At 49.2% G+C, this 22,127-nt stretch overlaps 1 protein-coding gene across 4 annotated transcripts in view; it reads right to left on the reverse strand.

The window, feature by feature from the left end:
- LOC307079319 (serine/threonine-protein kinase WNK2) overlaps positions 1-22,127 on the reverse strand; it is a 33,491-nt gene that overhangs the window by 5,783 nt on the left and 5,581 nt on the right. For 2 of the 4 annotated variants that reach the window (XM_079741574.1, XM_079741577.1), the window contains exons 3-27: positions 16,840-17,012; positions 16,336-16,556; positions 15,708-15,865; positions 14,653-14,741; positions 13,976-14,195; positions 11,678-11,948; positions 11,449-11,564; positions 10,199-11,092; positions 8,585-9,553; positions 8,435-8,473; positions 7,780-7,953; positions 7,173-7,574; positions 6,455-6,829; positions 6,186-6,229; positions 5,812-5,971; positions 5,599-5,715; positions 4,647-4,820; positions 4,321-4,372; positions 3,843-3,941; positions 2,482-3,260; positions 2,011-2,068; positions 1,841-1,902; positions 1,036-1,679; positions 454-665; positions 61-291 (exon numbers count right to left, since the gene is read on the reverse strand). In XM_079741574.1, the coding sequence (XP_079597700.1) occupies positions 61-291; positions 454-665; positions 1,036-1,679; positions 1,841-1,902; positions 2,011-2,068; positions 2,482-3,260; positions 3,843-3,941; positions 4,321-4,372; positions 4,647-4,820; positions 5,599-5,715; positions 5,812-5,971; positions 6,186-6,229; positions 6,455-6,829; positions 7,173-7,574; positions 7,780-7,953; positions 8,435-8,473; positions 8,585-9,553; positions 10,199-11,092; positions 11,449-11,564; positions 11,678-11,948; positions 13,976-14,195; positions 14,653-14,741; positions 15,708-15,865; positions 16,336-16,556; positions 16,840-17,012 (6,733 nt within the window). The remainder of the gene's footprint in view (positions 1-60; positions 292-453; positions 666-1,035; positions 1,680-1,840; positions 1,903-2,010; positions 2,069-2,481; positions 3,261-3,842; positions 3,942-4,320; positions 4,373-4,646; positions 4,821-5,598; positions 5,716-5,811; positions 5,972-6,185; positions 6,230-6,454; positions 6,830-7,172; positions 7,575-7,779; positions 7,954-8,434; positions 8,474-8,584; positions 9,554-10,198; positions 11,093-11,448; positions 11,565-11,677; positions 11,949-13,975; positions 14,196-14,652; positions 14,742-15,707; positions 15,866-16,335; positions 16,557-16,839; positions 17,013-22,127) is intronic. The other 2 variants (XM_079741575.1, XM_079741576.1) reach the window with 2 other exon arrangements.

The following is a 22,127-nucleotide window of genomic DNA, read 5'->3' on the forward strand; positions in this document are numbered from 1 at the left end:
AGAACGGAATAAAGAATGGGCGTGGCTTGGCTCATGGCTGGGGATGTGTGCATGGCGTACCTTGGCCGGGGCCCGCATGGGGGGCCACGCCGTCGCCCTGCAGCCCAGCGTAGATGTTGTCCGAGGAGAGGGAGCCCTTGACCGAGCAGGGCTGCTGGGTCAGCACCTGCTCCGGGGCAGCGGCGGGCCCCGTCGCTGAGCTGCTGCTGCCCCCGCCGCTAGAGTGCAGCGAGCCGTCCGACAGGACGGAGCTTTTGGCGGGCGAACCAGATGAGCTGGCCGTGCTTTCACCTGGATAGAACCACAGAGGGAGGAGTAGGAGGAGGGGACGGCGTGCACCATGAGTCATTTTTATGAAGTACACCTACCTAGAATGACAGGACCAAAACAACTAATATGTTCTGGGTATTTCATGGGCAGGGGGAGATGGATGGGACACACACACACCCTTACCGGTGTTGAGGTTGTTCTTGAGCTGCTGCACCATGGGATTGAGCAGCTTCCCGGCCTTCAGCTTGTGCTTGCTGGCTCTGCGTCTGCGGCCACTGGGGGGCGCTGCGTGGAGCAGTCCCACACTGGGGGGCAGGGTCTTCCCCAGCTCGGTGTACAACCGCTCTATCTCGTTCCTCTGGAAGGCCTGGAGCTCCGAGATCTCCTTCATGTGTCTAAAGGGGAGGAGGAGGGGAGAGATAGGCAGAGACATGCACTGGTTACTGGTTGAGACGGGCACCTTAGAATAGAATGCTTTGCTTTCCTTGCAATCCTCACCCAGCATTCACACATAAAACGGCAATTCAAAATAGAAAAAAAAAGTTCAAATTAGACTCGTTTAAAGTGCTTAATATATATATATATATATATATATATATATATATATATATATATATATATATATATATATAAAAAAGATGGTTAACAATAGAAGAAATGAATACATTCCAGGAACTGTAACGACGGTTACAGACCGTTTCCTTTTTTTTAAACCAGAATAAAGAAAAGGCCTGTGGGCAGTCGCTCCATAAGCGGGCGTCGTACTTCTCCCTCAGTTTCTGCAGCTCCTTCTTCATGTCCGCGTCTTCGAACTCAGAGTCATTGTCGCTGCTCATGTAGGACGAGGGCGCGGCGGGCGAGGGCGCGTGGCCGTTCATCACCGCGGGCTGGCGGCCGGGCGAGTCCGAGCTGTGCACCGTGCTGCTGCTGCTGTGGCCCGAGCGCCGCAGGAACGCCACCGCCCGCTTCATGAGGTCGCCGCCGCCGTGCTCCGCCGACGCCTTGGAGGGCGGGGTTGGGCGGGCGGCAGAGGGGGCCACGCTGCTGCTGTCGTCGTCGGCCGAGTCCGAGTAGGGCCGGCCGGGGCCGTCCACGGCCTTGGCGTGGGGGAGGTGGACGGGGGTGACGTCGGGGCTGGAGGGGGCGGGGGGGTCCTGGTAGAGGTCTGGAGGGGCGGAGTAACGGTTGCTCGCTGGAGGTTTGGCCGTTTCCACGGCCCCGTCCTCCAGTGCCGCAGTGGTCACAGAGAACCTGCCCAGAGCCAGGGAGCCCTTCTCCCGGTGGTCCGAGCCTTGGGTGTGGGCGCGAGACCCTCCGGAGCCACTAGAGGGCACTGGTGAGCTGCAGGAGCTGTGACTCTTTCTGCCTCTCTCTAGACCACAGATTACATCTGGAGGAGTAGGGACGATCTGAGAAAATAAATATGACAAAATAAAATGATCTTTTAATGTATTCCTTCAAGCAGCTTATTAGAAATGTTCAATTATGATTAAGTGGGCAACACTGCAAGGACTTAACATAATAACATTTTTAATCAAAGAACATTTTTATTGATGTAAATAATACTTACTTGGAAACGACTTTTGGTTGGTGCATCATTTTGACAACACGTCCTGGATAATGCTTCAGTGGCTGAGAGGGGATCAGGAGGTATTATGATTCCAGAAGTATTATTTACGATACAAGCAAAATGGAAACGTTTTATTACAGATGAGAAAAATCCCATTTCCATTCGCTAACCTGGCGCTGCAGAGTCTGTCTGGGCACCCACCATTTCTGTGCGCTCAGGAATCTGGGGCTTGGGCAGAGAAAAAGGTGGGGTTGAATATTTGAATGTAATTAATTGTAAACTCATGCTAGCCAGCAGCCTGAACTCACTCTGCAGAGTGAGTCAGGGCTAATCCATTGTAGGCCTTCATATGCACAGACATAAATACACACACATATTAAGGACAACATTAAGGAGCCAACAGGGCAGCACCATCTGTCTGATGGCTATAATTTTGCAACCGTTTCCTTCTCCCTTAACCCAGTATTAGTCTCCCTGATTACAGTCAATTGCCAAATCGATAGCAGACTGCAGGGAAACGTTGACAGTGTCATTAACCAAGAAATGATTGATGGCTGCATGCAAAGAGCTGACCACACAAAACAAAACACACACGCCCACACCCATGTACGTGCACAAAGATACAAACTGCACATGCATACCAGAGCATCCCCCTTCTTCTTGTTGAGCGCCATGTCGCAGCTCTGGCCGTCAGACACTGGTGTGGAGCTGGTGCCCTCGGTGCCGGCAGAGCCCTGTGAGTCGGAGGCGTTGCTCGGGGCCTGGGCGGGGGCGTGCTCCTGATACAGAAGGTTCCGCAACTTCTCGTCCAGGGTCTTGATGGTGCGGTCGACGAACTCCACCCTTCGGGGCATCTCGCTGTCCGATTCCCCGGGGGCGCCGGGCTGCTGCTGATGGCCGGAGGTCTGGGCCAGCTGGGAGCTCTGGTGTGCCGGGCTCTGGGGCTGCGAGGTCACGGCCCCCGGCTGGATGGGGGTGGCGTACGGCTGCTGCAGGACCACCGGCTGCTGGGAGCCCAGCGAAGGGGGCGGGTCTCCGGTAGGACTGGGCTTAGGATTGGTCTGATTGTGCGCCGAGGAGGCCAGGCCACCGGCCGCAGCCTTGTGGTCCATCATCACATCCAGAGACATAGGCGGAGCGATGGGGCAGCACGGTATGTCCGTGACCAGGGAGATGCAGTGCTCATCTACAGGGAGGGAGTTGTGGTGGTTGACGCTGGGGATATTATGTGTGGTACTGCAGGGCTGCGTCTGCTTCACTCGAGCCTCGTCAACAGTGGGGTCCTGGGGCGGTGCTGAGCTCTGATTAGCCGGGGGAGAGGGGATAGAAGGCCCCGAGGACGGGGCTACAGTGGTGGTGGTGGTGGTGGAAGAACTGCTGCCGCTGGAGGAGACTAAAGAAGCGCCAGCCCTTTCAGACTCTGAAAGTAGAAAATAAACGGCAAGGAAAAAAAGAAACAAGAAGATAAAATAAGGAAGATGAAAGTTTGCCGGTGGATATATTGCAAGAAGAAGGGTGGGGTCCAGTGGTGGTGGATGATTACATCATACACCAGGCTCCCCCATTACAGCTGTAAGCAGTGCAGCATCATTCTTACATAACTGACCTCCACAGCATAAACACACACCCTTTTTTCAGCATTACCAGCAGGCGAAACACAAATGCTATGAATCAACTGAACATACAAGCCATATAGCAGAAAAGCAATATATATCCTCTAGTCTTTGGTCAAAACATTTGGCTAGCAGTCCCCACGTTAAACGTGCTAGACATATACATTGGTACGCATCTATACGGGAAAGATAATTATGCATTAATTACAGACTGTGTGACGTGCAAGCATCCACCAGCAAAAAATAATAGGGAATTGATGCAAAACAACGTACCTTACACATTTAAAATGGCCACATTACAGAATCCCAACGGAGCGCAATCACAATGAGCAATACAACCCTCCAGAATGGCAGATGAATATTCAAACGCTCATATGATGCGCTTGTACCTTTGGCTGTGGTGCTTTGAGATGAAGGCTTCTCCTTGGGCGTCGTGGGCGTTTCAGCCACCGGGCAGATAATGAACCACCGCTTGCCCGTGTGAAGCACTGTCAAGGACACAAGAGACAGACGCGAGGATAAATCTTTAGCGAGCCATCGACGTGGTTTGAAGGGCAGAGTTATTAATAAATCTGTGTAATAATGGTTGAGTTATGAAGAAACTCTGTGGAACAAAAATGAAGAGGATACGGCTGCTGATCATGAACAATACAACAGAAGTGGGGCTTCCCCTGAGACTTAATCTATCCAATCCTGGCCCTTCCGATCTCCGAGCCCAAAGGAGCACTTCAGAGCGACTGTCTACTCAAGCAGGAAATCTCGCCATCGGAAGCACACAGCCACCACGTGGGGCTGATTAATTGTTATGAGCCCTTATCTATACATAAAAGGACATTACAGATTAGGCAGTAATAACAAAGTCCTTACCATTTTGCTGATAGACTTGTTGAGGTGTGTGTGGCGTAGTGGCCTTCGAGCCCTGAACAAAATGAAAGCTATTAATACAGGGTGGATGCGGATGCATCAAAATAAATGTCAAGATAGACCAAACCACGTATCCAAGCCACAGATTGAGAATACAGCCACCAAAAGTGTAACATCGTCAGCATTCCTAGCTTTTGGCTTCAGCTGTTGGCACATGCTCTTCGGCCGAGAGGCTTGCAAACACATCCTGAGACCAGAGACCACGTATCCAAGGCACGGGCACTCCCCGACAACCACCCCGTTGCCCTGCTGACAGCCCCGTCCCTCACCTCGGAGGTCATGAGGGTCCCAGGACCCTGGCTCTGCTGGGGGCTGCCGCCCTGGTCCGAGCTCCGCTCTCCCTCCGTGTCCTCGCTCAGCATGTCCTCCGCCTTGTCCACGATGTCCTTCAGCTGCTCGATGAAGGCCTCCTTCTCCAGCAGCAGGATGAAGTCGTTCTCCACCTGAACACACAGGACGAGACGCAACCAAAGACGAGAGGAAACAGGTTTTTAAAAAAAGTAATCAATACACTGCCACCAACTACTTCAGCTTTCACTGAAAATTGGAAAAACAAAAAGGGGACACATATGCAGTAAAGCTCGATTAACATGCTCAGCGTCTTGTTATTGTCCCATCCATTATTTTCAAAAAGCCTCCCTTGTTTGAAGCTAGCATTTGGGGAATTGAAATGTGGGCATCCATGGCAACGTTGTTATGCACAATAGAGACAAACACCAACCTACCACTTCACAGAACCGTCCTATTTTTAAGCCATTCATTCGAGGGCAGAAAAAGACTTGAAAAAACCTCCCAACCCGAGTAGAGATGGCAAATTGACCACAGGCAGTTAATGGAATTCATATAGATTAGTTACCCTTTCCAACCGATGGCTTTTGTGTAACTCTACACAGCCCAAGTGGATGCTTCATCTTAAAAGGGCAATTATTTAGTATGTGTTTGACGCCATTGGAAAAGAAAAGCGCATACATTTCCATGTATTAGCACACGTCTATGAATTGTCAAACTTTGCTTTGGAGGGGAGAAGACAAATGCGGAGGAAACGGGAAGGAGAAGGCCTTGCAGGATAAGTCATTGTTTTGCTGCATTGCAGCAACTGGGAGTTTCAGGGTTGTTTGGAGGAAGTAGCATGAGACTAGGAGTGTGCTTGAGCCATACTCCGAAACGGATGGGACCGAGGTAAAAATGACTCCCCCGGACCTGTGACAGTGTGAAACCTACCATGTAAGTTGCGATCTCCTCCGGTGCGTCTCCATCCAGGTCAAACTTGAACGTCACCATTTTGTGGTTGTGGGTCTCGAGCTGACATTCCACCATCTTGTCCCCCGTGTTACAAACCTGCACCAGAAAGAAGAAGAAGAAATGATCCACGTTGCCATGACACTCATGGCCAGTATGGCCCAAAACGTGCCGTTGTCCAGAGAGCAGACCCACGTTGAGCATGGTGAGTTTGGGCCTGTTGATCTTCTCCTGGCGGGCGCGCGTGCGTGTGGACCTGCGGTGGTGCTTGCGGACCTTGCACTCCCCTTTGCCGCCGTACGTCCCCTCACAGCCGTCGCTCATCTCCTTCCCCGAGGTGGCGTCTGAGTTCACACTGGTTTTTGGAAATTAAACAGACATCATCAAGGTTCTGTAGACGAGGAGTAATTCATTCGAACCACACCCCTTTGAACGTTCTCTGGCAGACATGTTATTAAAAGGGGGACATTAATGTGTCTCAATTGATTTCAAATGAGTCGATGCAGTCTGTGTGTGAGAATCAGCAGGGCTCGCCTGGATGTGGTCGTTGACAGGAGGTAAGCTAGTACCTGTCATAACTCTGTCCTGCTGTCGGCTTCTCGACCACCTGATCCTACAGACGGGACAAATCACAAAAAAGGCAGGGGGAATGGATTATGGTACTTGAAGTATCAGGCGTTTCATTTTCAGAGATTACATTTCTGCCAGAATTGCGAAAGCGAGGGGAAATAAAGTATGAGGGGATGCGTGGGTGTGCAGGAAGCAGCATAAGGCAACAAGGAAGGACACACACACACACACATGCATACACACACACACGAGGAGCAGGGGGTCCTACCTCAAGCTTGCTCTCTGTCTGGCCCTGACCCAAGGTCCCCAGGCCGACGGTCGGTATCTGCTGAGTCACGGTGGCACCGGAACTGGTGGGTCCTGACGAGGCTCTCTCTGTGGAGGAGGAGGAGGGGGGCTGCGGCGCTGCAGCCTGGCCCGGTGCCTGGTGCTGGGCTTGCCCCTGTAGAGGGACTTGGCAGGGGTTCTGGTTGGGATCCAGCTGGTCGCTCACTGCAGTGGTGCCAAAGCACGGCCCACTCTGCGCAGGTGGAACGAAGACGGCCGACTGTTCTCGCTGCGTGTGTTGGACGGGTGGGGCCACCTGGACCAGCTGAGCCGTGGGGACGGGGTCTTTGTGGCCTGGCTGGATGGGCTGCTGAGCCTGCATCAGACAAAAAGGACCATGCATCACTTGAATTTGTCTTGTTCTTTTTATTTTCCGACTGGTGTCAAATCTGTTTTGTATACAGGATATTTTATTTCTCTACGATTGATTGAGCAACCTGCGTTCAAAGTTACGTAGTTCAAACGGTTTATTTTGCAGTCTCTCAAAAATATGTGCAAAAATAAACACTCCAAGGGTGATCAACTAAAAAGGTTATCACCAAATGTTCACACCCAAGATAAGATTGAACCCACTCGACAACACATGCAAAAATAACCCACAACTTCCTTCCACTTCACACCTTCTTAGCAAACAGGCCTCTTGCAGCCTGCAGAGTTACCTGTTTCAGGGGCTCGGTGCCGGTGGGCGGCGGAAGCTGTGCGCGTGCACCGTGTGTGTTGTGTGTGCCGAGGGTTGCTGTGACTATCACAGGCTGCGCGTGAAGAGCTTCAAGGCCGGCTACCGAGGCGCACTGGTGCACTGAGGGTACGGGGACTTGCATGCTGAGCCCGGGGGACGGGATCAGGGTCCCGGACGTGACGGGCGCCAGAGTGCCCTCGCCGTGCAGGGGGGAGAGTGACGAGGCAGGGGGGAAAGGCTGGCCGTGAGAGAGGAAGATGGGAGCGAGCGAGGCGGGGGAGGGGTAGAACGGCGGGGCGGCACAGGGCAGAGTGCGGCAGGGCTCGCCGGCGGCCGTCATCACCTGGATGGCCGGGTACGAGGAGGGCGGCTGGGGAGAATGCTATGAAGGGAGGCGAAAGATAATAAAGTCAGCAGACGCAAAGGGTTTGAGCCTGTCGCATAATGTTAGGGGTAAAAAATGTATTAAAAAAAAGACCCAAAATATCGACTGCACCTCGACTGCTTTTCCTGTTGCAAAAAGCAATTGCAGGAAAAGAGAAATTTCAGAAAGAGTGTTGTAAAAACGGTTTCACAGAGGGAGTTACCTGGGGTGGATGTGCCGGGGTGGAAATCTGCAGGTGTGCAAGTTTCTGTTGGGTAGCGACCTGAGCCAATGGCTGTTGAGGTGGCAATGCCTGTGGAATCACACTCAAGTTTGATTGGTTGAGAGTCTGTCCATTTTGTTCGTGCTGAGGAACGCAATGACCAGCAGGAACATTCTAGAGAAAGGAAATTGGAAGGGAAAATATGAAAGACTGGAGATTTCTGGACCAATACATGGAATCCATGTCTCATGTTTGGGCGCCGTTTTCCGTAGCCTAGACCCCGGGGAACATTCCTGCTTCTATTCTGTCCCTGAGCAGGCATCCAGCCAGTGTCTGCTGTTGATCTACTAGCAACTCTGTAGCATAGAGCTAGGCAGACACAGCAGGCCTGAAAGAACTGACACGCTAATAAATCATATTGAAACCACTGCAAATGTTTTCAGAACCATTTCAGTTTCAGAGCTCGGCTGGAAGCGTGTAGGAGGAAACTCTAGTTCCCGTATGGTTTGTCAGTTGTCCACCACTCTCAAACACAGCTGCTTCTCATTTAGTATAAATACAAACTTTAACCATTCAGACAATTGAACATGAATAAGAATGATTTTTACTCCCTCCAACAGTGCTTTGTGAAAAGATTAAAGGAAGGGAGTTCTACCTGATTCAGGAAAGCAGCCATTTTGAGATAAGGGACGAACTGATGAGGAATAGAAAAAAGACCGGTCAGAGAAAACAACAAAACAAATTAATAAAAAAAAAAAAGGAGCGGGAGCCACAGTGTAGTAGTTATAGCAATCGAAACACTTACCTGTTGTTGGTTGACTGCCGCCTGGGTATGCTGGGCAGAGGCTGGTAGGTTCTGGGGTGTTCCCTGCTGAACAGTGGCCTGTTGAGGGCCAGGCAGGAAGGTCTGCCCCGGTGCCATGAAGTACGCCGGCGCATACTGGGTCTGAGGGCCGGAGTCGGGCTGGCCTGCGGCTGGGTAACCCGCGGGGGCTTGTGGCATGGGGGAGGTTGCCGTGGAGTAGAGCTGAGAGGCCGGGGCCGGAACCTGTTGGGAGGGGTGAAGGCTCTGGTGCTGAACAGCCGACGGCGGATGCAGTGCTGCTGCAGCTTGCAGTTGAAATGAAGCCTGTTGAGACTGAAGGCTTGGCTGCTGATTGCTCATGTGCTGTTGTTGTTGCTGTTGCTGTTGTTGAAGGGCATGCATGCTTTGTTGGCCATGTGGACCTTGAGATGGAACATGCCCCTGGCCGGCCTGCTGCGTTTGCTGGACGCTGGCGTGCTGTATGTGCTGTATGTGCTGCTGCTGCTGTGGTTGAAGTGGGAGCTGTTGGTTGTAAAGAGCCGGTGTGGTGCAGCTCTGCGGTGCGATGCCTGGTGACAGGCTGGGGAGACACTGGGCAGGGGCAGCCAGAGAGCTAGCTGGGTAACCGTTTGATAGCGGCTGTGAAGGTGCGCTAGTCGATTCTCCGGCGCCCGACAGGGACTGCCGAACATGCATGGAGAAAATCGCTGCGTTTTGTTGCTGAGTCGGATCAGAGTAGCCCTGGGCTGATTGACATGGCTGATGTTGAGGCGCTGCTGGGTAGCTCTGGGCAACTTGTTGAGGAATCGGCGATGCTGAATTCTGAGCCGAGAAGTTGGCTGCATGCTGGACATTGGCAGCAGGGTAGCTCTGGCCCAGCTGGAGGTACTGCAGGTGGGCGTGTGCCGCCAGACCTGAGGGTGGAAGGACCTGGGGAGGGGGTTGGTTGTGGACTCCCGTTGGATTGAGCTAAACGGACAAAGGAATAAAAAACATCAGGAAACAATAGACCCATTGGAAGTAAGCTATTTCAGAACATGGCAAATATCATTTGGAATCCACAAGAAAGGACATGAATAGTACAGGAAGTGGATATAATGAGAGGATGAAGACTCAAAATGAGGTCGCACAACATCCGTCTCAACAGAAAGCGGCAGAAGTGCGGCAGATGTGGACCAGCGCGAAGCGGTAAGGAAAGGGGAGAGGGGTTAAATGCCCAGCGCATCATTTAACCAGAGTTCTTCTGCTCATTGGTAGAGGAGCGTTGATGCAATACCATTTGCATCAAGCGGGGCCATTTCTATAGACATATAGACAGCAGTGGATTGGGTCAGTGAAGCAAAGACTAAAAACTACAATATAAAGGCTGGCTTGAAGGAGAGGGATTGGTTAGGTTAGTCAGAATCTCAGCAAGATCTTTCCCCCCCAACAGAATGATCTTGGGATCATTGATTTGTTAGAGGAGGATGTTAAGCCGTGGCGATCTACGCAGGTAGCAGGTCCATGCGATATTTTGCTTTGCCGCCTACAAGCCAACAGGAATCAGCTATACAGGCATCAGGCCTGAGCAGCGACTGGGGGGGGGAGGAGGACTAGTCCCTCAGCATGACCTACCACTCCTACCGCCCTGCTGTACTGAGACTCTCCACAACAGTAACTGGCTCTGCGGTCCTGTGGACGCGTGCCGCTGGAGGAGTGGAACTTGAGGCCGCCGTCTCCGTAGCTTTGGACGGGCCTACTGGCCGCCGGTGGGTGCAGCAGGGGTCTGACGTGGCAGGCCGTGACGTGACTGGGGGCGGACTTGCGGCTGATTATGTTGAGCAAGGACTGCTGAAGAACAGAGAAGTCTGAGCAATCGCTGTGCTCTTTGGGGCCCCCCGTGCCCAAAGCAGCCGTCGTCCCGCAGGGGTTCTGGTGCTGCGGCTGATGCAGGGCGCATAGACAGTGGTGCGCTGGCACGGCATAAGACGGGCTGGGCCGGCCTACCTCTTGAGACCTGAGCATGAACAAATGGAGGCAGACGGGGCACATGTGGCCTCCCGTTTGCTGCTGGAGCTGATGTTGGGAGTGTACACTGAGCAGACTGCTGAGGTCCGAGTGTCTACGCCCGGAAGCCACGGCGGACATATCCGTCCTGCCGCCGAGGTGCACCGTGGAAGTGTCGCTATGGCGACGGGACTCTGAGCGCTTGAGGCCGGGGGGGAGCCACGTCAGCTGCGAAGGAGTCTGATGGCCGGGGAAGCCGTCCTCGGCTTCGGAGTCATTGGAGCTGAGCTCGCTATGGCTCCCAGACGGTGAGAAGGTCGGACTTATTGATCTCTTGTTCTGGGCATCGAGCAGGGCGTGCAGCTGGGCGATCTGGTTGGCCCTGAGAGTGTCAATGACGGAGGCACTTCCTCTACGCGCCACGGACCTGGTGAACTCTGGATCCAGAGGCCCTTGCCAGACTTGCCCTCGCTCACAAGAGCGTGGCCGCTCAGGGGACCGATGTGAACCAATGCTCTGGCACTGATCCAATAGCAACCCAAGGGCAAAACACGTTACTCATCACACACACACTCACCAAACAATAACATGGAATGCAGATGAAAAATAATGAAAAATGTAATGACACCAACTGAGCATGTCTCTACGGCTGCCAAGACGTAATGTAAAACACATAATGGTCAATGTTTATCGTTAATTGATTTGAGCATGTCTTAGGAGTACATTCTAATTTAATCATCCTAGTTATGTGTTCAGGTTCTCAAACACGGCTGCTCAGGGGATGTGTCAGCCTAGGTCTGTCGGGAGCGTGTCCATATGTTAATAAACATAATTGATCACGGGCCATATGGGGGTGAATTATGCTCCTACACACTGACCTGCTGTGTAACCATGGTGACGGGCTCCTGCAGGGACTGGTAGAGGACACTCTGCTGGCTGCTGTGGGAGTCAGAGTACACCGCCGAGCCCAGGCCGCTGTCGAAGGTGCAGTCTGCTGCAGGGACACAAGCGTACTGGTAAGGCATTAAACTCACACGGCACACACTAGCACATGACAAGGTGAAGGGGTCAGGGTCTGTGTCACTTCTAGACAATAGAGTCTCTTACACGCCACAGAGGTGGCGCTGGCTGGTAGGTTACCCAGCCGGCTGTGTTGGTCTGCCTCAGCCTCCTCCGGTTCCTGCAGAGGGGGCGGCCCTGCGTTCGTGGCCCCGGACGAGAGGCCCAGCGCCGGGGCGGTCTGTGCCGCGTCGCCCTGGTCCGAGGGGACGGCGACAGACACGGTCCGCCCGCGCCTCCACTTGATCAGTGCCACGCGGTCCCGGATCGACTTGCCCACCGTCTTCACGTCGTTGTCCTGGAAGAAGCCGGACTCCACCTGACGGAAGGGGGAAAGGCGCGGCGTCAGGATTATTTTTACACTGGAAAGCCATCAGAAGAGGAGTATTCGCATGTGAGAGACCGAGCGGTGGTGGGTGGCTGGATGGAGTGAGCGGAGAGGGGGTGACAACAGAAGGAAATAGAAAAGCTATTTTAAGGGAATCAGAGAGGCAGAGGACCTCGGTCAGGAGCTGGGTTCAGGGAGTTTAAACAATGTTCACAACAAAACAAAACCAAACCAAACCTGACTCATGATAACGGCCCTAACCTCAATGCAGCACAATGGGCTCGACAAATTGAATAGCTGAGAACTGAATCAGCTTTATTTCTACAGTGACCAAACACATTAAAATTATTTGAAACCTTTACAGATTTGAGCTCGTCTGCCTTAAGAACTTAAGATATTAATCTGGAGTCTGCTTTGTGAGAGTGTAGGACTCAAGAGCGGCCTGAGTACTAAGTAACCACAGTGGTGCCCAGGGCTGCTGTGACACAGGGGCATACTGACCAGGCAGTACAGTTGTGCTGCTGGCCAACATGACTTACTCCCAAAAGTAAATCTTTACTGGCAAGGTCTACGTTGTATAAAGGCTGGGCATAAAGGTTGAAAATATAAAAATACTTGAAAGTTTTAGCACTAGCGTTAGGATTAGTTGGATGACATACAGTAAGGTAAAGTATTACTGGGTGTCATTCACGACAGTGACCTCAACTCGCAACCATTTAGAACAAAAGACAAAAGACAAACAGCCTCCCCTCCTCGTCTTTTGCTGCTCCACTCCCAAACACAAGGCTCGGGTGGAACGCGGACATATGACGTTGACATCTGATAACGATTCGTCCACGCCACCGTGCCCGGACGCAACAGACATGTCTATGACTAATCTGTATTTTAGCCACACCCATTTGGCTCCACCTGCCGACACGAAAAGAGGAGCATTCAAACACAACAAGAGGGCTCCCTGTGCTGGAATCATTCTGTGCCTGAATTTTACACTCCAATAAATCTAGCAATATGCAGGTTTTGGGGATAGAATCCTCTTCATGAAACTGTTTATGCTTATCCCCCTTTTCTAGCTACCATTATGTGTGTTGTGGGTCATTATACATGACTTTCACATTAATCCTAACGTTCCCAACATAGTTAAGTGCACCAGCAATCCTCAAGTTCTATTGACAATGCCAAGGCACAAACCATGCATCTAGAGCACTTAGATGCAAACCAGTGTTCTCTTATCATCCCCAATTACGCCAAGGCAGTCAATTGCCCTAAATGTAAACATTATTTACTTACAATTATTTCGCTGATGGATCCGTACACTTCAACCACTAGATACTCTATTATGCCAAGCTAGACCTTTAGCAGGTAATTCAACCGTAACTTACTCCAAATATCAACATGAAAATAACATTGTAACATCAAATTGTGGTAAACAAAATGTCTAAAAAAAACAACAGCTGACTTTAATGTCCGCATGAGCAGTCCTAGCACCAAATGCGCCCCAACTGTTATCTCAGAACCACAGAACGTCTTATCTAAGAAGGAGTTCGAAAGACACAAATCAAAAACACAAAGAGACGAGAGCGGAGAAAACGCCAAGAACTAGATTCCACAAAGTGAAGAGTTTGTTATCAGAAGGACTATGCATTCCCGAATGATGAGATAAGGGCACCGCTGGCACTAAAACCACAAAAAGAGCTCCAGCAGGTATCAGGTATACAACCTCAATTGAAGCTTTGTTCCAGCCAGCCCCATTGTTTTTTTTAAGTAAAAGCTTATATTTGAATGAATACATATATCCCCCGGAAGACCATTTTCATTTGTATGTAAACCAATACAAAAAGCCATCACCCTTTCATTGTTTAGGGGCAGGATAGTGTAGTGGTAAGGATGGGCTACATCTGAGGTGCACAGAATATCCTGTAGTCATCCTTGAGATTCTGATGCCAAACTTTGCTCCTTAATGGCATGCATCTAAACAATGAACTGTAGGTCAGTTTGGATAAAAGCATGAATTAACTCACCATCTCTTGCGCCACCACTTCTGGAACGTCCTTCTCCAGGTCAAAGGAGAACTCTATCGCGCCGGTCTCCTTGTACTTGCCCTTGAGCTTCTTAGGGTCCTCCACCCACAGCTTAAGAGCAATGGAGGCTTTTTCCCTATCGTCCTCCTCCGCTAGCTCCACCCTCACACCCGTGTCCTCCGCAAAGAAAGCGTGGTTCAGCAGGTCCTTGATGGAGTACCTGAGGGAGAAGACGCATCGGTCACAGGACTGCACCAAGTGGGACAGTTTCCCAAAGTGTTTGCAGGCAGACAGACTTTGCCTTGGCTTGCCTTTGTTGAAAGAACGACTTATTTATACATTAAAAACTTGTCTTCTCTCAGACACTGTAATTATATCATTAAGGGATATAGTGCTTGGAGTCGTCGAAGCACTGAAGTTCTTGATGTTCCCAAACGGCTGAAATACACCCCTCTGATTTTCATCTATTCTGCTAGGACAAAGACGCACATCGTAAACCCTGAACCACTCTCAGTGGGACGAGAGTTCGTCACGGTTATTTCTCTTTGTACAAACTCCGTATTGCAGGTAAAGGCACAAGTTGTCCGGAGAGAACTAATGCAGAGAAGCTGCGCCGCACAGTTCTTATAGAGCTGTCGGAGGGCATCTTGATGGAGCATTGGGGCCTGGGAACTCACCGCTCCTCCTTCTTTTGGCAAATGCACTCCCCAATAATCTCCTTGATTTCAGGGTCCATGACCTTATTGTAGCTTGCTGGTTTCACGCCCTGGAGAGAGGGAAACCAAGTCAACCATGAGGACGAGACAATGCTGTGCTAAAGTAGTGCATGGGTGAAGAAATAGTGGAGAGGGACTGGACAAATAAAACGGAAATCATGAAACCTTCAACTAAACCTTTGCTGCCTTATATTGCATACATGTTTGCATATCTTGACGGCTCATTAATTCCTATCATACCAGGCTCATTTGATATTGGACAGGGAATGGAAAGCCGTCGACACTGGTGTATGCGTGTCATGAGAGGATTCAAAGTACCAACCGAGTTTCTCTTTGATCGGTCTCTATTAATAGTCTCTAGTGATCCCGGCAGGGTATTCCGATATGCATACAGCAATAACGCAGAGCATCAAGCATCAAGAGAAAGATACTTGAAGGGTGCTGGCCCGCCATTTACATGGGTGGAAGGGCACCTCTGCTTTGACATAGCCTAGATGATGGTCACACATCTGACTGGATCCAAGCCAAGTGTGTGTGGGTAGATCAATACCTTTTACCGATATGGGAATTGCCCCCAATCTAATAATGTGGCTGCGACTGCATGCGTGACTGGGCTGTATAGTCAAGGAAAATAAATGGGAAACACCCCAAAGGCTTAATCTAGAGAACGAGGAACAGCTGGGCGTTCCTGCGTGAGGCCATATGGCTCACAAGCTTCCATAGCCATGATCACGATAGCCTACGTGACATCAGCATGAAACATAACTAAAATAGGCCGTCACCTCACCTCTGTGCGACCTATTTTAAAAAGAGGATGGAAGCATTGACTCACGATACAGAAATATTCACTCATGGCGATTCACGAACTGTGCAATTTTAAAACATTAGAAATTCTTTGTTATTGTGCTGACGGTTCTTGCAGACTGTTGAAACGAATTTACGTGCCACTCCCTGCTCCCAACATGAAATCACTCTGAAAGTCATCCACAAGTGACATTTGTGGAATCGTGACTCACACTGGTGACTTTGCGGTAGATCTGGGCAGCGTTCTGACACTCTGCGTACGGGTATTCGGAGGTGGCCATCTCCAGCATGCACATCCCAAAGGCATACACGTCCACCGCCTCGTCGTAGTGCTCCTCGTACATCTCCGGCGCCATGAACTCCGGCGTGCCTGCAGAGAGCAGCACACCAGTGACCAATGGGAGCGTGGCCTAGGGCTCACCTAGAAGTTGTGCTGCATGGACTCACATGATGGTGGTGGTTGGGGGGGGAATAATTAATGAATGGCGATTCAGGATGGATCACGATTCTCATCTTCTATGATAGCCAATTTACAAATTATTATTTTTGTCCCCAGTTTGTTGCAATTGTGCCTTTTTTGCATTCAGATTATTGCAATAATTTGACAGTTTTTTCCAATCTAAGCCAACATGATCTTTAATAAACTATACTGCTTCATGCCATAATTTGCCAAACCGCCTTTCTGCTTGCTCAGCAATCGGGAGTAGATCCTGCAATGAGAACTATGTACTCTATGAGAACTATGGGAATCTATTTTAAATTGGGAATCAAGACTACATTTTAAATCAAATCATACAGCGAAAGACTCCCAGCCCCAGTGGTGGTGGTCCGGTTGCTTACCTATGACACTCTTGGCGAAGGAGGCCCTCTTGAGAGTAGCAAGTCCAAGGTCACCAATCTTCACCGAGCCCGTGGGACCAGTGATGAAGATGTTGTCACACTTGAGGTCCCTGTGGATGATGGGGGGGGTCCGGGTGTGCAGGAAGTGCAGGCCCTTCAGGATCTGTCTGCACCAGCTCCTCAGCACCTTGGGCTTCATCACCTTGAAACGCTTCAGGTAGCTGAGGAGAGGAAGAGACAAACGTTGCCTTGTTAACTGAAGAATAGAGTATAATGGACTTCGCCATTGATTAAGCACTTAATGCTTTCCTTATTACACAGAGGACTCAACGCTATATCAAATCAATACAACTATTGACTTTTAAGTATTATTATATTATTAAATATTCCATAACATAAGCTTGGCCGGAAGACCCCATGCACATTTGAAGACATGCCATTCTAAATGTGTTCAAGTGCTCGCGCATACGTTCGGACAGTGATTGCTTTTCAACAAACACTCACGTTTTAAGTGTCCCCGAGGTCATGAGCTCCGTTACCAGGACGATGCACTTCTTCCCCTTCTGGGGCGACTCCCAGAAGTCATAAAAGCGGACGATGTTGGGATGCTGGAGGCCTTTCAGCATCTCCGCCTCCTCTTTGAAGCGCTGCCGCTCCGCTTTGGTCAGCTTACGGTCCTAGACGGAGGCCAGGGAGGGAGAGAGCAAAGACACTCATTATTGAGGGCTTGATTGATTAGGTGCGAAGAGCATTGGTACAGATGTTTTTTTAGGGAATGGCCAGATGGAAGAGTTCACCTAAGAGCCTGATTATAAGGAAAGCTATAGCCAGGAGGGTCTTCACCTAGAACTTTATCTTGAACCGCTATAGGGCTCAGTAAAGCTTGACCCTCAGCCTTAGGCACTAAGACAACATAAATAACCCTGAAAATATAGATTTACTAGATTTTCCAAATTAACCTTTATGGCAAAATTAAGTGGGAGTTCTTACATCTTGAAAAAAAGCGACCCGCTAGTTTGAACAGTCAATCAAATACAATACATTAATTGGAGTGTCTCCTATTAGCCACTGTGCAGCGCCCTGGTTCTGGGCCCGACCCATGGTTTGAGAAGCACTGATCTAGACCAGCAGTGCCCAACCTTTGACTTCAGGTGTACTAAATTGTCATCAAGACCTTTTGCGCACCACCACTTATGGTAAAAAGTAGATGAATACACATGCAGTTGCTGAACAAAGAGGGCCAGAACCCCCTTTAAAAACAATTGTTACTGCAAGAGCAAAGCAATGCTTCTTTTGCCTCCCACTGCTTTTGTTTACCAAACACAAAATAATGCAAAACATCAATGGAAAGCATTATAATAGAAAACATGATGGGATCCAAAAAGCCAAATGGAATGCAAAAAAAGTCAAAAAACAAGCTATAATAGGTTTATTGGTGCAGTCAATCCATGAGCACAGGATGACGCCATAGCCCCTAAAGCACCAGCCTGGGCCGGATGTGTGGAGGGATGACCACTACACCAGTCTCCCATTGGAGCAACGGCTCCCACGTCAACGTGGTCACACCCACCTACAGCCACAGCGCAAGGTTACAGATTATTGATCTGGCCCTCCATCCTTCAACAGCTCTCTCGCTGGCCCCTTTCTTGTCCACTCCCTTCCCCTCTACTTAACTCAGTCCCCCCCACCCTTACCTCCTTCCAACACCACCACCACCACCACCATATCTGCAATCATCCTTAACGCCCTGAGAGGAGTCTGAATCAGCCACTCCCTGCTCGAGCTCTCTTCCTCTCAATCTGCTTCTCTCTCTTCCTCTCATGCATTCCACACACTCAACTTTATTCAGTTAGAAAAATGTGCATACATGTGTTTTGTAAGAGGTTCAAAACAAATTCAGAGTATAAACCTAAACTACAAATGACACCAAATGACATGCATTGCCTGATCTTTGCCGGGATGTGCAGCGCCGTGCCGCATTTGCATGCTTGTGGGTGGCATCGCGCTGCATGTGCATGCATGTGTGTGGCATATTGAGTTTTGTATGCAAGTGCGTGGGGGATGGGGGAAATTCACCGCACTCTAAGCGTTATGAATTATTCAGTTCTGCAGAGATCCCGCTTTACAGAGCCAAGCTGAGCAAGGCAAGGCAGGGGCCTGGGGTTTGAATTTAGGGTGGCATCGCCTCGAATGCACTATGTTTTGCATATTAATATATTTTTTTTTTACATGAAGGACAGGTACAGACAACAACAGAATAGTGAGTGGTCGGGAGCTTCCCTGGTGTATTGGAGCATCCCATTTGATTAAGGGTACACGCCCTCCCCCCATCTCAAACCCCCCTCTGCATGATCTCAGTGTTCCCCCATGAACTGTGGTGTATTCTCAATTTCAGAAATCCCACCTCCACCACACCTTTGTACACACACACACACACACAGAAGTGTCGGGCACAGCATGGAAAGAAACACGGACAGACACAAAGGATCCTGGGACACATGCCTACCCCCCAGGATGACACACACACACACACACACACACACACACACACACACACACACACACACACACACACACACAAATAACTTTAAAACATGTGTGTATATACGCCTCAGAGTACTGACCCCAGTACTGTGAGGCGAGGTTAAACACACAGAAAGCCACCATGCTGTGCAGCTGCCGCCAAGAAAATAGATGGTGACACTGGCAGGAAGTAATCAATATAGCTCTGCTCCCATAACTATTGCCACCCGCTTCTGTGACTATTAGCACAGCTGTGCTAGGCTCCCCCAGAGACTGGAGATAAACTGGACCTTGGGACCAAGACGTACACCCACAACAATTATTTCGTCCTTGACTCGGACACACGTAAAACGCAAAGCATGTTTTTATTTTTCGTTAAAATCATATGATAATCTATATCATTTTTTCATGATTGCTAAAATAATAATAAAGAAAAGGCTTTCAAATCCTGATTTTACCGGTCTCCGCCAGTCATTTCTTAGCAGTATGTGACCGTTCTGCTCTGATCTGCTCTGTCATTATTGATGGTTGCGTCCAAGAGAGGGATAAGCTTCTCGGACACGAGTAGTACAACACAACGGTGTTGGAGTGGGCCATGGGGCTAACATCTCCCCCCCTCCTTTCTAGAACTCAAACTGCGTTTTTCTAAACTGTCTAGAAAAGATTGACATAATTTACGTGTTTGAAGTAAATTAATTTGCATTAATGGAGATTATACTTCAATGTAATAAGAAAAAACATTACAGATGGAACAATCCATCACGGCATTCAGAATAAACTTCTCACCAACACCAGATGAACACACTTTAAATTGCATCACAGGCCGATGGCAAACAGCTATTGGTCAACAATTAACTAAATTAATATAAAGTAAAAACTTTGCTTGGATGTTGTAAACTTAAGTAGTTTACTTCTTAAAGAAACATTGCTACTACATTACACAGCGCTACTAATTGTTGTTGGTCAACACAGTTGAAAAGGCTGTGTTAGATGAAGCCTATGCAACGTGGGCCTCCTTAAATCCAGATAGAAGAGGCCCAACATTACAGCCCTAGCAACTTCATATACAAGTGAGGCATACATTCATAAGTGTTGGAGAGGAACACTTCAAGTGTATTGTCCCCATGACAATAAGCACCCGTCATGGGAAATAGCTTTTCAGAGGCACCAACCAATCTGTCCTAGCATGGCTAAAAAAACCACATAATGAGCACTGTTATTGACTGGGCAATTCAGCTAGATGAAAACAACCATCACATCCCTGAGTCCCTTCACCATCAACATGGGTTGCTTCAGGATTTATTTACCTTCATTTCTTTTTTTTTACCATGACTCAATTACATGCTCAAGCTAGATCAAGTCCCACAAACTTGGTTAGGGCTAACAACCAGAGGTTCAGTGACCTACAGTAGGGCATGATTGTTTACACTTGAGTTGCCCACTAATAGAATCCCCCAGCCCTATGACGGGGGTCTGGCTGTGGGGGAGAGAAGATTGGGGCGGGTCATCCGTTTGGCGCATCCATCAAAGTGACATATTGCTGATACTGGGCCGCTGACTGTCTGCGGCAATCTCAAACACACAAAGATGGATAGTTCCCTCCAGAATGGGAAATGTACTGATGGAGCCATAAACGCTGGGAATGTGTGACTTCAGGATTTATTCACTGTATGGAACCACAAGCATATCAGCCTGCACAAAAAAAATATTAAAAGAGATGAACACAACTGAAGTGATCACCCCCACGTCATCTTAAATCATTTCCATTCCAAGTTGGTGTGATTAATCAACTCAACAGTATAGCCAGTAGACTTATGCAGAATATATAGTTATTAGCAGGGTCAAGGTAAAAACATGTTAAATTGTTCAGATACAGACGCTAAGGTCAAGGAGCAGAGCTTAAGACCTTAAAAAGTCCTTGCAATCTTTGAATCTTACTTCAACCTACATGAGTCAGCGCCATGTCCCAAAAATCTAAATAAATGTGAATCAGATTTCCTCCCTGCATTACAGATATTAAGTACAAATGTTGAATCACATCCTTGTGTGGTAATTTCCGTGGTAAAATCCTTCACCTGGATGGAATCTTGCATTTGTGTTGTCATGCAGATCTTTTATGCATTCTTCATTAAGTACGCCAACAGACTGCAACCAATGGAGCATTTACCATGGATTAATGGATACATTCAGAGGGGGAAAGTAAAATGTATACTACGGGTGCCCAATTCTCCGCCAGTAATAAAGTGCAAGGAACACAATAGATTTAGATCTAGCTTCTCAAGACTCTTTTAAAAAGCAGAGATGCAAATGTAGCCAAATCTTTAAATCATACACTGGTGTTGTATGAATGGCTGACACATGACAGGTGGCCACACCAGCATTAAAAAAGTGGTTCCACTTATAAAAGGATGACACCACCTACTTTGCTCATCTCCTATTTCAAGATAGAAACCACAGCCAACCAATCCCTTTGAAGTGGAGAATGCTGCAGTTCCACTTAGCCAGGATAATGCAGAGTTATAATCAAGCACACAGCCGCTAGCCGCATTGTGTTCCATCCCTCATGAACCGTGGGTAGACTTGGCAGGCAGCTGCCCCAGCCAGGCTGTTACCTTGCTGTTCGGGAGAGGACCAAGTGAGCCGCCTAAACCAAGCGCATTGGTGGCTGCAGGGAAGTAGTAACAGTAGGGAGTGTGAGAAAGCGGGATGTGCAAATCTCACCGACATCTGCCTTATTAAGGAGAACAACAGCTAAATAAGAGTCAAAATGCATTAGTGCAGCATGACAAGTATGGCTGTCAAATGGGGGGTGAGAAAGGGGTATGAGATAAGTGCAGAGTAATGGAGAGCCCCACCCCGACACATATCCAAGACAAAGCTGACCAATGCACTCACTGCACTAAATGTAACCATATTTACCTCATGGTAAATCGCACACATGTTGCTGCAGGGTCAAATACAGGAGTAAGTGCACAAGGATGGACGGGACATGGACTTTTTCGGCCCCAGTGCCGAGATAAAGCCCACTCACGTCACTAATGAACATGGTTAAGGCTGGCAAACAAACAACGCCTTCAACCAACGAGGATAAAGCAAAGAAAATGTGTGATTAAAGGCTTTCTTCCTTCAAGCAGTGTAATACTGCTTATGTAATGACCCAGACTACTGCTGGGTCATGTTCTAAATGATTAAAAACCTGTGCGTCTAAGGCAGGGAAAAAGAGCAAGAGCGAGAGAGACAAGAAAGCAAGAGACATGGGCGAGGGCGAA

The sequence above is a fragment of the Pollachius pollachius genome, assembly GCF_949987615.1.
Source record: "Pollachius pollachius genome assembly, chromosome: 8".
In the NCBI taxonomy this organism is placed as follows: Eukaryota; Metazoa; Chordata; class Actinopteri; order Gadiformes; family Gadidae; genus Pollachius; species Pollachius pollachius.